Below are 12211 nucleotides of genomic sequence, written 5' to 3' on the forward strand. Positions count from 1 at the left end.
ACTGTATAGTTAAAAATGTCCTGTAATGACTTAATACATACTACCTCTTTACATATACACTAGTTATGTAATCTATTTCCATGATGTGGAATGCTAGTGAGTAGTGCCATGAAAAATTAGGACAAATTTATTTTCAAGTGAGAATTTATGGAATCAGTTTGATTTAACAAAATAATAAAAACTAGGTATTTGCAAATAATTCGCCCAAAAACTTTATATATTATCTATAGTATTCATTATAAATAATATAGCCAATATAGTCTCTTCAGTTCTTATTGCTCCCTCTGCTGGCCAACTTGAATATGTGCAGTAAGAAGTAGTATTCTTTGTTTCAACTGCAGATCCATGATGAAAATTTATGAAATAAAACAAATACAGTATGTAGGTTCTCAATCAGCCTTCAGTCACTTGGCATAAAGTGAATATGATACAGTACATGGACATTAAATATGTGCAAACTAAAGGAGATGACTTACTCACTGAACATACAGTACAGCCTGAGTCATGAGCCGCAACAAATGACTTACATTCTTAATATTAAAAGATAAATCTAATGTACAGGTAAAACCTTTAAACAACAAATAAATACATCAGACAACCAAAAATAATACCCAATAATTAACCAATCAACCACTTGCTTTTCAGTCAGGAGGACTGGGGAATTCATATTCTTATGGTAATTCTAAATTTACAAGCACATTTTTTGGGCTCTTCCGTGTAGAAAAATAAAGAATTAAGGAAGATCGTCACAGTGGTCCCAGTCGTGAGTGGTTGAGACAGCTTCTTCATCGCTTCACACTTTATACTTCTCCTTGGCCTCGTCATTCAGTATGCAGATGTGCTGTACAAACATACAAGTTATGGTTATCTGGGAATGTGTACAGGACACATACGTAGTACATTTGGATTACTTTTTTTTAAAAATGTGATCTAGCTACATGCATACTGGGCAACTCAAAACTCATACATTGCCCTTCTTTTCCATCACACTCCTGCTTAAAGTGCTCATGACACCACAAATATTTTGAAAAAAATAGAAATAATAATGCCTTAAAAATTCTCACTATACTGTGGTCATAACTACAAAATAGTCACATTTGAAACATATCGACTGCAAGGCAAGCTAAAAAGACGTGTGACAGCAAGCTAACAATCAAGTCTAACTCTTACGGGTGACATCAGCAACCAGATGAAAACAAACCCACGTTCGCTACTTGTTGTGAAAAGTATGATGTGAAGCGATAGAAGACTCCAAGACCCGCAGTGACGCTGCAGTCAAACACGACCCTTTGAATTTATTGTTGCACCCTACAACACATTGCACATTCCACATTAGCCACCTAGCAGGCGCATCACAACAAGCCGGATAGGAATAGCACAGCGTTGGCTATGGAGGAGCATATAAGCATGAGAAATGTCGATTTTTCACAGTAGTACGTCTTTTGGGTTTTTTACTTTTTATATTTCCATCTGCAGGGCAGTATTGGAAACATTTGTGCCACAAAGGTTACTGACGCATGTGACGAGGCGAATGGTGTCTTTTAGCCGACACGAATGAAGTGAAAAAAATTCTAATATTCGAGCACACATCAAACAGGAAATGTACCTTTCGATGTTATTTTTCACAGTGGAAAATTAACAAGATGAACAAGTGTTTTGGTGTCATGAGTACTTTTAAATAGTTTGCCATAAATTTCCTTCCTTTTTTATCTTTTTTTTTAATGGAAAATGTACATGAAATGGCATTCAGCATGCTAACACGCATCCGCATCTGTCAAACCTCATCAATGGTCAAAAAGTTGTATCAATACAATGGTTAACTTCTTTTTACACTTGTATGATAAGTTAAACACGCTCCAAATCGCTACGCATTAAATCGCTGTCAGCATGCCAACACGCCGATGTCTTTGCCACGTGTCGTCAAAAGGTTTAATAGTTTCATTTAGTTGTAGAATACAGCAGTTTACTTATTTTGACATTTATATGTCAGGTAAGGTATTACAGTGTAATAGGTTCTACCGTAGAACAGATTAATTCTATTTTCATTATTTCCTTTTTTTGGTCGTACAAGCTCTGCAGACTTACACTGAGGTCTCTGAAATACTCGTTGTAGTCCAAAGCATAGCCCACCAGGAAGGCGTCAGGCACCTCAAAGCCGATGTCTGCAGTAAACATATGTTAAAACTGGCTAAGTTACTGCATCAAAAACAACTATTCCAGGAGGGTGGAATATTTGTATTGAATTATTAGAGTGAATTCATTAGAGTGGCAGTAAGCGAAAGCAGTGCTAGCATCTGTACTTAAGGGACAATCTTGATCAGGTGATCACAACGTAAAGCATTATGTAACAGCAGAGAGCCACACGGCGTTGTGATCAAGCAGTTTCCTGAAATTAATGTTAATCCAGATGAGGAGAAGAGGAATAAAACTGCTTGCTAAAAGCCTTTTCAAAAGGATTCAAATAGGATTAATACACAGCATTTACATTACTACATGAGGAAAATATGCCAGTAGGTACTCACAATCTGGTCTGTACCCTGAACTCCTGGGGGTCCTCTTCACCAGGAGACTGCAAACAGCAAGTAAAACAGAGGAATTAATGACATCTAATAAAAGAGCTATTTTAATAATAATAATTTAATAATAATTTTCATGTTCCTTTTCTTCAATGTTCCTCAAACTGTGTGACCGAGTAGAAAAAGACGTGTTGAAGATCAATCAGCAACATTTGACTGTAGACACGAGGCCCAGCTCAAATATGACCTCCGTCATTAGTGTAATAATACACCACATAACTGTGTGTGTACTTTTTATTGCAGTGTTGTTTTTTCAACTTAACAGAGACAAGGTGAGTCTATACAGGCACAGGTCAAATATACTTGAGTACCATCTTGTGGTTGAAATATGAATTACACCTCTCATGACAATAATTGGTCTCAAAAAATGTTGGTAATATCAAATTCAAGCCACAATTATTGACGAGCAAAATGTTTTACAGCCAACACTATAAACTATTTTTGAATACATTTTATGAAAATGTTTCAAAAATATTTTAGTTTTTTCTTGTACAGCAAGGTGTCATCAAATAGGCGATGTTATTTAAAGGCGGATATAAATAAAGCATTGAATGATAATATACTATTATTTGGAATCTGCACTGGTATGTGGATTGCAAACAGGGTTCTTTTAGTGCTTAAAGTACTTTTTTTTTAAAGTAAGATTGTCATTTCCATTGCAGGACATTTGAATCAGTTCTAAAATTAGCTCCGTGGCTCCCTTGTTTTGGGGTCAAAGGGTATCAAGCAAAATAACCAAAGAAAAAGCTTGAATTTTTTTCATTCTTCCCGTTTGAAATCACAAGTCTTAGTCTAGCTATTTGTTTTTGTCTGCTGCGTTCGTAGAAGATGCCCTGTCTGTGTATAAAAGCATTAGGTGTATATCCAGGAAGACAATGCTATTTTTACACCCATCAGAGGAAAGCTACAAAGCTTCCACACATTTCCCGCTCACAGAGAAATGGCCTCTCTTCGTTCTCTTAGTAGAGATTAACTCTTAAGCCGCTACACGCCGACTGAAAGTAACTGTGTCCATTAGCTAAGAGCAGCGGGCAGCCCTCACATGCACGCTCTCTGGATGCACTCGTGCTCCACCTACCTCACCACTTTCACCATCTTGGGTCTGCTTTCATTTAGCAGGGACAGCAACGTCTGCATTGTCCTTCCCGTCTCCACAATGTCCTTTTGGTGAAGAGAGAATATTTATTTATCAAGTATTTACTAAGTAAGTAAGTCACTTCAAAACATGGACATCTTACCTCAACTATCAAAACATGCTGCAGTGACAAAAAGAAATCATTACTGGAGACCACATTTACACTGAAATCATTGATTAATCATTGATTAATTTGACATTGGTAGTAACAAAGGGAAGGACAAACCTTGCCGGAAAGACTGGACAGCTCGTCGCCTCCTATGACTTTGACACTGTTGGTTGATTTGTCATTCTAAGGGTGACACAGAGGTCTTACTGTTAAAAGAGTGCGCCTGTTTGGAATTGAGTCAGCCCCATATTGTACCTCAGGGGTCCTAATAGATTTTTTTTTTTAGATTTTTTAGTTTCACTGACTACAATCACGATGCAAACACAGAAATTACAGCAGAATTTGGAAGAGTTAAGTAAACAGACGTAGGGCTATTACTCGTACTATGGAAAATAGCAAATAACAGCTATGTTAACTGTAATCATGTATGTAACTTTCACAACATTTTACAAAACAAGTGCCGCAAGGCATGTTGGGAATACAGAAGCCCTGAAGAACCTGTTCGTGAGTTGCACTTTATTGTTCTGTAATACTTGAAACCCCTTTTGTTGTGAAATACTTGATGCAACCAAGTCTCACTCAGACTCGACCTTCAGCAGCCCCCAGCTAAGTAGCGTTTGAGGAAAAGTGCGCTGTGGACGAAAGACACTACACACCTTTGGGATGAGCTAGAACATCCCTCTCCCCGAGCACTTTTCATTGCCGTGCTGGCACGTCTCATTCGCTCCTCACATTTTCAAGTACAGCCCATAAATCTCCCACCTCACAATGAACTTACACAGTAGCTCTTCACTCTGATGAAATCCACCGTCAGCGGCACCGATTTATCGCTGTTTTGGTTCAGCGTTTTAATGTAGTCCAGCAGGTCCGCAAAGAATTTGTAGCCGCCCTTCAGCACGCATAGCGCAACAATGTGGTGGCCCCCCATGTCACGGACGATGTCGCGGGCCAAACGCTCAGTCCTGACACACAAAACAGATTGCAAAGTCTCAGACGATTGGCAAAAATCCAATAACTTTTATCTTTCTGTACAAGCATTTTAAAATGTTTGTTACACTGGCCAGAAATATTTCAATAAAGCAAAATTTGTTCTCAATCAGAAATCACTCCACACTCTTTATTGCTCTCTGGTTCTACCATATCTTACTTATTGTGTGGAAATATGGGGTAATAACTATAAAAGCAATCTTCATTCGCTAAATGTACTGCAAAAAAGGTCAGTAAGGATAATTCATAATGCCGCCTACATACTAACATACTAACTCCTTATTTTCTCCTAAAATCACAAATACTTAAACTTGCTGATATAGTTAATCTTCAAACAGCTAAAATAATGCATAAGGCTAAAAATAACCAATTACCAAAAAATGTCATCCAATACTTCTCTACAAGAGAGGAGAAATATGATCTCAGGGAAGAACTACATTTGAAACACTTCTATGCTAGGACTACGTTAAAAAGCCATAGCATTTCAGTAAGTGGACTCAAACTATGGAATGGATTGAGTAAGGACCTCAAACAATGCACAACGATGAGCCAATTCAAGAAACAATACAAGTTTAGATGTTCGCTAAATACAAGGATGAAGAGTCTTGAACCAGTCATGATGTGCTATATATATATATCACTATATTGACAGTTACTATGGTAACCATTATGTCATTGTATGGTCATATCACCTCGTACTTCGGTACAAGGTACATTACTAAAAAAAAAAAAAACTAAACTGTATTATGGAAAGCAGGAAGTGAACAAATGTAACAGTTACTGATTGTAAAAGTACCAGATGGAGGCGTAGGATTTAATAAGCTTTGCTTCTTCCTACTCCTTTTGTACATGTGGAACTGTGAACTGATTATGTGATGCATTCAATTGTAATCTGATGCATGTTCAAATGAAATAAAACCATTACCATTATCATTAGTTAGTTGTTGGTGTCATGCGTTTGACACTTCCTACACTGTGTTCTGTACAATGAACTCACCAGCCGTACTAATGCTGCCTGAACAGGTTGCTTCATACCGCTACTACAACAGTGGTTCTCTTGCTCCTGTGTGGTGCACCACATTTGTTCCTAAATGCCCATGTGGTCAAAGAGAGCTGAGTTTCCCGTTTCTCATGTACGCCAATTTCATGATTAAAAATGTAGCTGTTTTTTATAAAAATGTGTTTTCCAACTTCAGAAATCACACAGCCTCTTTCCAGTTAGCGGCTGCTTCCAATTAACTCCCAAAATCAACGGCCCGGCTATAATTATAATTACAGCATTTACGGCACTAAGGAAACAGGTCAACAATGCCCAGTTTCCTATTACCTATTAAAGATGCTTCCCTGGCCAACTTTCCCCAAGAGTATGTCTTCATTGACAAATACCACGGGGACTGGTTTAGTTGAACACAAGTGGACTTCTTTGTTGACTAAAATCCCAATTTACCCAGCTGCAGAAGTCTCTTTTCCCATCCAAACTCATTCAAATCCATGATGTGTAAATGACCGGCGATTTCAAAGGCAAATTCAAAGCAGGTGCACCCGGTGGACTATACAAATTTGAATATCTAGTTCCATTTACTTTGCACCTGAAAGCCATATTTTATGTGGTCATTATGGCTTACAGATTAACACACCCAAAATTCAGTTTCAGAAAATCAGAATGTTACATAAGATCAATTAAAAAATATATATTTTAAACTAGGGCTGTCAAATGATTAAAAAAATGTAAGCAGATTAATAATTTTAAATTAATTAATCATGATTAATCACCACTGGCAAGTGTCTGAAATATAACAATTTTTACTGTATTTAATTAAAGGGGACCCATTATGCTTATTTTTGGCCCTTTGTATTGAGCTGTGGAATCTGCACCTATTGAGCTGTTTCTCTTTGGATTTCCTGGTTCCCGCAGAAATGGTCTGTTTTAATGTATTCCACCCACAGCCTGCCTCCAGGCACACCCACTCCATTATGGTTGGTCACACTGGGAGTACTTAAAAAGAGTTCCGGTTCGTGCCGCTAGCTAATGGTATAGGAGTTATTAATAAACGGCGATTTATCTTTTTAAAATGTCGGCTTTTAACATACAGCCATATGTGTTGGAGCCCGAATACAATACGGGAGTAGAGACTAGACAGTCCAAAGTTTCTCAACAAAAAGTAGTTTTAGTATTCTCGCGGTTTTATACAGCATTGGTAAAGTTTTTTCCAGCATACTTCAATGTAGCAATTAAGAGCTACGAAGTGAAAGGTAAGATTTTTATGTTTTTGTGATGTTCAGAGTGTCGTTCCCAGGATGAACGGTCTCGAGATGTGTGCGAGTTGGAGATACATAAGAGTATATCACAGGGCACATATAGACAAACAACCATTCACACTCACATTCATACCTATGGACAATTTGGAGTCACCAATTAACCTAGCATGTTTTTGGAATGTGGGAGGAAACCGGAGTACCCGGAGAAAACCCACGCATGCACGGGGAGAACATGCAAACTCCACACAGTAATGGCCGCGGGTGGAATTGAACTCGGTTCTCCTAGCTGTGTGGCCTGCGGGCTAACAAACGCCGTGCAGCCAGTTACCGCTGTTAACACGTTATTTTTGACAACCCCATTTTACATACAAATATCAGGTTTCTGGGTGCACGGTGGTCGTGTGGTTAGCGCACAGACATCACAGCTAGGAGACCAGGGTTCAATTCCACCATCTGCCATCTCTGTGTGGAGTTTGCATGTTCTCCCCGTGCATGCGTGGGTTTTCTTCGGGTTTCCTCCCACATTCCAAAAACATGCTAGGTTAATTGGCGACTCCAAATTGTCCATAGGTGTGAATGTGAGTGTGAATGGTTGTTTGTCTATATGTGCCCTGTGATTGGCTGGTGACCAGTCCAGGGTGTACCCCGCCTCTCGCCCAGAGACAGCTGGGATAGGCTCCAGCACCCCCCGCGACCCTCGTGAGGAAAAGCAGTAGAAAATGAATGAATGAATATCAGGTTTCTGAAATGTACTTTCTTTTCTGTGCACTCAATACTTGGTTTCTATGGATTCGGAGTTTGGGAGTCCATGAAGCGGCATTTGGTACCTTTGGCGGTGTGGGCAGGCGCCAAGTCCTGCTGGAATGTGAACTCCACATCTTCATAAAGATTGCCAGTAGAAGGAAACATGGAGTGCTTTAAAATTTTCTGCTGGATGGCTGCATTGACTAGTCTTCATAAAATGTGGACCAACACCAGCACCAGCACCAACTTCACTCTATTATGGTTTTTCAAGATATACTGTTTAAATAAATAACTGTTTTTTGGCCTGGTATCTGTCAAAAAGTATGCATATTAATCAGTTAAGCATAAAAGGGCCAAATGAACTAAAATACAAATATCAAAGTTATGTTGTGACGAGCAGTAGTATTCTACACTGGTCACTAGGTATCAGTAATGTTACATTGATGAGACATTAGCAAGGAAAAAAGTACTATATTGGGTAATACAAGTGTAAAGATGACTATAGGGGTGCTATACAACCCATTGGTGAAAGAATGCATAGCGCTATGCACTCTTTTCCACATATTATTGTTCTGTAAATACCAACATTTTTGGAGAAAGATGTGTACGCACATTTCACTTCCACTAACATTTTTGTGTGTGGCAATCTTTATGAATGGATGACCCAGTTATTTCGCCACACAGTCCAGGTAGGACGCTTTTTGCCAACATTTTGCTTGACAATCCCCTCAAAGCCTGACATTGATCAAGTCAGCAGTTTTGCGCGTGATTGTGTAGACTACTGTCCCACAGGTGTTTTGAGTTTATGATCTGATTATGCATTTGGCGTTTTCGTGTACCTGTAAACCATAATCATCAAACTAGCAAGAAATAAAGGATTGAAATATATCACAGAGTGTAATCAATCAAGATAAATGTGTTTCACTGAATGAGTGATGAAAACTTCTACTTGTTCATGATATGCTCATTTTCTTGCCAGACAACAGCTCACCTGTCCATGATGAGTCCATGAGGAATGATCACCTTGTCCAGATCTTGTTCGTAATGTCTGGGCATACAGAAAAGGTCCAAGTCGAAGCCCTTTTCGTCATCTGCGATCTTAATGGAGAGAAATAAAGACAATTTCAACCACATTAAAATATTCAGCCGTCCTGTTTTGGAGATGAAATTATCACTTATTGGGTCTGGAGTCAATTGACAAACAAGGGATGACTATTCGATTTGAGACATGCAGCCATAGTGGTTTTATACATATTATGGGAGAACTGTGTACTGGGCGTGGCTATCAGATACCAATTGTTTTCATTGTTTTTTTTTTTTTAAATAAATTTAAATTGCGCCCTGTGAAGTTTCAAATACAATTTCAAACAATTAGACTTATAATGAATGGTGTATTAGTTTCATATGATGATTAGGAGAGACAATTTGGAAATTGAAAAACTGAATCAAATCAGGCAGTAAGAGAGACTACTACTGTAGTTTAGTAGCTTAACACGTAGCCTAGCTAGGTTCACGCCATTCTTTTAAATAAAAACACAATTTAATGAGGGTTAAATCTACAAGAGGTACACTGCATCGGCAACATGGCAACACCCCAGCCTCTCAACCACCTGTTTACCCCTCAACACTAACGCACAGACTTTAGAAGAGAACTCATTTATAAAAAACATTAGTGTCATAGCTGAAAGGCTGATTCTAACGGCGTAAGCACACGCCGCTGGTCCAAACGGGGACATAAGGTTCTCTACCACACCCTCGCAACTAGTTCATTAGGGACGTGGTCGTAGCGAACGCGTCCTCACCTCCAGGTACGACGCCATGTCGGTGTTCGGTCCGTCTCAGAAATTGAGCCGAGGACTCATGCTCTGTTGTCGGTGGGGACGCCTCCGTCGTTGTCAGGATGGAATACACAGAAAGAGGGAGCGATGGTGGTGGTGGAGGTGTCGCTCCTCCGGCGGGATTTATAAGCCGGTTACGTCAGGATCCACTTTTCCTGTCTAATAATAATCTGATTTGTACGACACAAGCCGAGGTTCGACTAAGGTGTCTGGACATAAGAGAGGACTCGGTCGGTAGTTTCTGTGCTACCAAGTGTTTTAAAGGAGAGGCTGTAGATGACGCAGTAAAAAAAAAACGGGCAAATGCTCTGTCGTGGCCTTTATATCGTCGTCATTCTTTTATCGTGTCTGTTTTGGTCATTTGTAAACACCATCTATTTACCGTATAACATTTTATTGATTATATCAAATAATTCTATGACTTGAATAATGGTTTCTTTCTTTATGCTCCAAAAGTCTTAGTGAAAGAAATCAGTCCATAACATTAGGAACCCTCCACAATCCATCCAATGTTTATATAGATGGCACTCATTTTGGTTATGGCTATCCCAACCTATCCCAGCTGATTGTTTGGGTGAGGTACAACACAACCTGGACTGGGCGCCAATCACAGGACACATATAACCATTCACGTTAACGTGCACCTCTGGACAATCTAGTCTTATATTCCATGCATGGTATGTGGAAGGATGCCCAAGTACTTCAGAGAATTTGTAAACACAAGTGATTGAAGATGTGCCAATCACCAGACCAGTACAATAACATGCATCAAACTGGGAGGATTCTAATATTTAGCTGGATGAAAAAGGCAACAACAATAAGAAACAAATGGAACAATGGAAAGTTAAGGGGTTTGATTTATAAAGTTCACACTCTGCATTTATTTGCTTGTTTACCAGTATTGAAGAAAGTGTGATAACTAAAAAATAATAACACTGGGGAACAATATTTTTTCAACTTTCTGTTGCATTGGATTTTTTAACTGATTCTGAATGATTTTTAGGTGCTGATTTCAAATCTGAAATTAGTTTTTCTCCATAAGCTCTAATTTTCATGCAATTTGAGATAGATGAAATAGTCTAAATATATGAACTTACGTAACCCAAATCTATGCGTTTTGAGATTATATACATAGATTCCATTCCTGTTCCAGTTTTCAAAGGTTTGCCTTCATTAAACGATAAAGACATTGGACATGATACGAACGAGGAAGACAGTTGTGACAATGAATTGCCAGAAACTGAGTGGGAACAATCCGAGGAATGTTCTTCAGAGACTGAATCTCCCCCAGTCCCCAAGCCTCTTCACCAAACTGAACTGAATGACTTAGTTCGGGATTTAGGTCTTTCAAAGAAAGCAGCTGAGCTTTTGGCATCAAGATTACAAGGCAAAAATCTTGTTGATCACACTGTTAAAGTGTCATATTACAGAAAGCGCGACCAGCTTTTTGTGACCTTCTTTTCTGAAGACAGACTGTTTACTGCCATGATATCCCAGGTCTTCTCAAACAACTGGGTGTTCCTCACTATGATCCAACTGAATGGCGGCTCTTTATAGACAGTTCTAAACGCAGTCTCAAGTGTGTTCTTTTGCATAATGGCAATGTTTACGGGGCAGTGCCTGTAGGTCATTCAGTTCATCTGTGGGAAGACTATGATGACATCAGAATGGTCATGGAATTCTTAAAATATCGTGAGCACAACTGGATCATTTGTGTAGACTTGAAAATGGTAAACTTCCTTCTTGGTCAACAGAAAGGTTTCACCAAGTTTCCATGTTTCCTCTGCATGTGGGACAGTCGAGCACGAGACAGACACTGGGTCCAGAAGGACTGGCCTGTTCGTGAAACCCTTGAAGCAGGCATGCCAAATATCACACACGACCCAATTGTTGACAGAGATAGGATCATCTTTCCTCCTCTGCACATCAAACTAGGTTTGACGAAACAATTTGTCAAGGCACTGGATACCGAAGGTGAATGTTGTCGTTCGACAAGATCAAAGCAGGTGTGTTTGATGGCCCACAGATTCGAACCCTCATTCGTGATGATCAGTTTGTTGCCAAGATGACCGCCTTGGAGAGGGCAGCATGGTTATCCTTTGTGGCAGTCGCTTAGAACTTCCTTGGAAACAACAAGGCAGAGAACTATAATGAACTTGTGAACAGAATGCTCCTCGCTTTTCGTGCTCTCAGGTGCAACATGAGCATCAAGCTTCATTTCTTGAACAGCCACCTTGACCAGTTCCCCGAAAACCTGGGGGCTGTGAGTGACGAACAAGGAGAGCGGTTCCACCAAGACCTAAAGATCATGGAAGAACGCTACCAAGGTCGCTATGTATGATGGCCGACTACTGCTGGAGTATTAAACGAGATTGCCCAGATGAAGTGTACAAACGCAAAAGTTACAAACGCAAATTCCTGCCTGACTAAAATACTGTACTGACAGAAAGTGATAAGCGTTATTAGCTGTGATTGACTCTTATCTGAAGAACGTTGTAAATTATGCTTATTTCACGTTGCGATAAAGACTGTTTTCTGAGAAACGCTTCCAGAAAAACATATG

At 39.4% G+C, this 12211-nt stretch overlaps 1 protein-coding gene across 2 annotated transcripts; it reads right to left on the reverse strand.

Annotated features, from left to right (window-relative positions):
* Positions 1-130: 130 nt before the first annotated feature.
* hprt1l (hypoxanthine phosphoribosyltransferase 1, like) lies at positions 131-9951 on the reverse strand. 2 transcript variants are annotated; one of them, XM_058074567.1, is made up of 9 exons: positions 9613-9940; positions 8802-8908; positions 4599-4782; positions 3938-4003; positions 3815-3832; positions 3655-3737; positions 2523-2569; positions 2086-2162; positions 135-841 (listed from the first exon to the last, which is right to left on the reverse strand). In XM_058074567.1, the coding sequence occupies exons 1-9, from the start codon at positions 9628-9630 to the stop codon at positions 794-796; spliced, it is 648 nt and encodes a 215-aa protein (XP_057930550.1). In that variant the 5' UTR covers positions 9631-9940; the 3' UTR covers positions 135-793. The 2 variants fall into 2 exon arrangements, with proteins under 2 accessions (XP_057930551.1, XP_057930550.1); XM_058074568.1 differs by lacking the exon at positions 2086-2162 and having other exon boundaries at positions 131-841; positions 9613-9951.
* Between the last annotated feature and the right edge of the window lie 2260 nt (positions 9952-12211).

This window comes from Doryrhamphus excisus, chromosome 6, assembly GCF_030265055.1.
Source record: "Doryrhamphus excisus isolate RoL2022-K1 chromosome 6, RoL_Dexc_1.0, whole genome shotgun sequence".
NCBI classification, from domain to species: domain Eukaryota; kingdom Metazoa; phylum Chordata; class Actinopteri; order Syngnathiformes; family Syngnathidae; genus Doryrhamphus; species Doryrhamphus excisus.